This window comes from Apaloderma vittatum, unplaced genomic scaffold (genome assembly GCF_000703405.1).
Source record: "Apaloderma vittatum isolate BGI_N311 unplaced genomic scaffold, ASM70340v1 scaffold21610, whole genome shotgun sequence".
Lineage (NCBI taxonomy): Eukaryota > Metazoa > Chordata > Aves > Trogoniformes > Trogonidae > Apaloderma > Apaloderma vittatum.
The window spans coordinates 138887-140166 of NW_009694259.1; the positions used below are offsets into that span (position 1 = coordinate 138887).

At 44.1% G+C, this 1280-nt stretch overlaps 1 protein-coding gene across 1 annotated transcript in view; it reads right to left on the bottom strand.

Moving 5' to 3' along the window:
* Positions 1-256: 256 nt before the first annotated feature.
* Positions 257-1280, bottom strand: part of PPIF (peptidylprolyl isomerase F) — a gene marked incomplete at its 5' end in the record, with an annotated part of 5263 nt that continues 4239 nt past the window's right edge. The window contains 2 exons of the mRNA XM_009867162.1: positions 257-551; positions 942-1017. Of these exons, the coding sequence (XP_009865464.1) occupies positions 416-551; positions 942-1017 (212 nt within the window). The remainder of the gene's footprint in view (positions 552-941; positions 1018-1280) is intronic.

Genomic DNA, 1280 nt, shown 5'->3' on the forward strand with positions numbered 1-1280 from the left:
CGAAATAGGCGTTCATTAGCACCGAAGGAAATCCAGTATTTCCCAATTTATATCTAACCTCCAATTAGAGAACACATAGCATTGGTGGTGGAGTTGATACTAACAACTGAAACATCCAAAGGCCAAGAACAGTATGGGCACAGCAGTCAGACACGCCCCAGGTGACCACACTTCTTTCAAACTGCAGTGGGACCCCACCAAACCTGCCTGGCAGCATGACTATCAAAGTAGCTCAGTTAAAACTTGTCTCAGTTACTGTTTTATGCTTTTAATCAATAGAAATATAAAAAAGTTGGACCAAGTTAAATAGAAAACATGGTTCCATAGGTGCTACTCGTGGGACCAGAAATGTTTGGGGTTTTTAAAATTCATTTTTCCACAGCATTGAAGTTGTCCTGAGTGGTACGGCATGAGGCTAGGACAGCTGGCCACAGTCAGTAATGACAATCTTTTTGGAGGGCTTCCCACTCTTGGAACCAAAGCTCTCAATCTTTTTCACGACATCCATTCCTTCCTTTACGTGTCCAAAAACAACATGTTTTCCATCTAGCCTGTAAAACAAACAAACAAAGGCAGTTTTACTTAAAACAACATGAAAACTGAAGGAAAACGAGCTCAGTGAAGGGATGCTGGCAGATCTTCACAGCTCTCACCTGCTGATCAGCTCCACCAGCAAAGGCACAACTGCCCTGCAAGTGACATGAAATACTTTTACCTCCAGCCCTTAGGAGCGCTATGAGGAATCGTGGCCTTGCTACCCTCACAGCCCTTCCTCCCTCATGCAGCACGTAACAATTTGTCTTCCATTGAGGCAAGTAATTTGAAAACTAAAAAGAAAACCAAAAGCCCAAAACCAAACCAGACAAAACCTGAAGAAAACCCAAAGCCGTGTGGATCCAGGCAGCAATTCATCAGGTTAACACGCAGGGCTGAGAACCTACCAGTCGGTTTTTGTGGTGCAGATGAAGAACTGAGATCCATTCGTGTTGGGTCCTGCATTGGCCATTGAAAGAACACCTGGAAGAGCAGCAGCTTATTAAACTGGTGTAACAAGACTGCAGCAGAGAAGACAGTTTTCCTCTGCACACTTATACTAAAGACTGACAGACGGAAGATGTGATGGTCTCACATTGTCTCCAAATGATTTCCAATACCAGCTTCTTGCCTTTCACTACTCCCTCCAGCCCAACCTCCCTTTTTACCACAGGAAATGTCAGTAATGTGATCAGTTGTACACATCCTGAACGTGACTAACATCAGCTAACCTCTTCTGCGGTTCA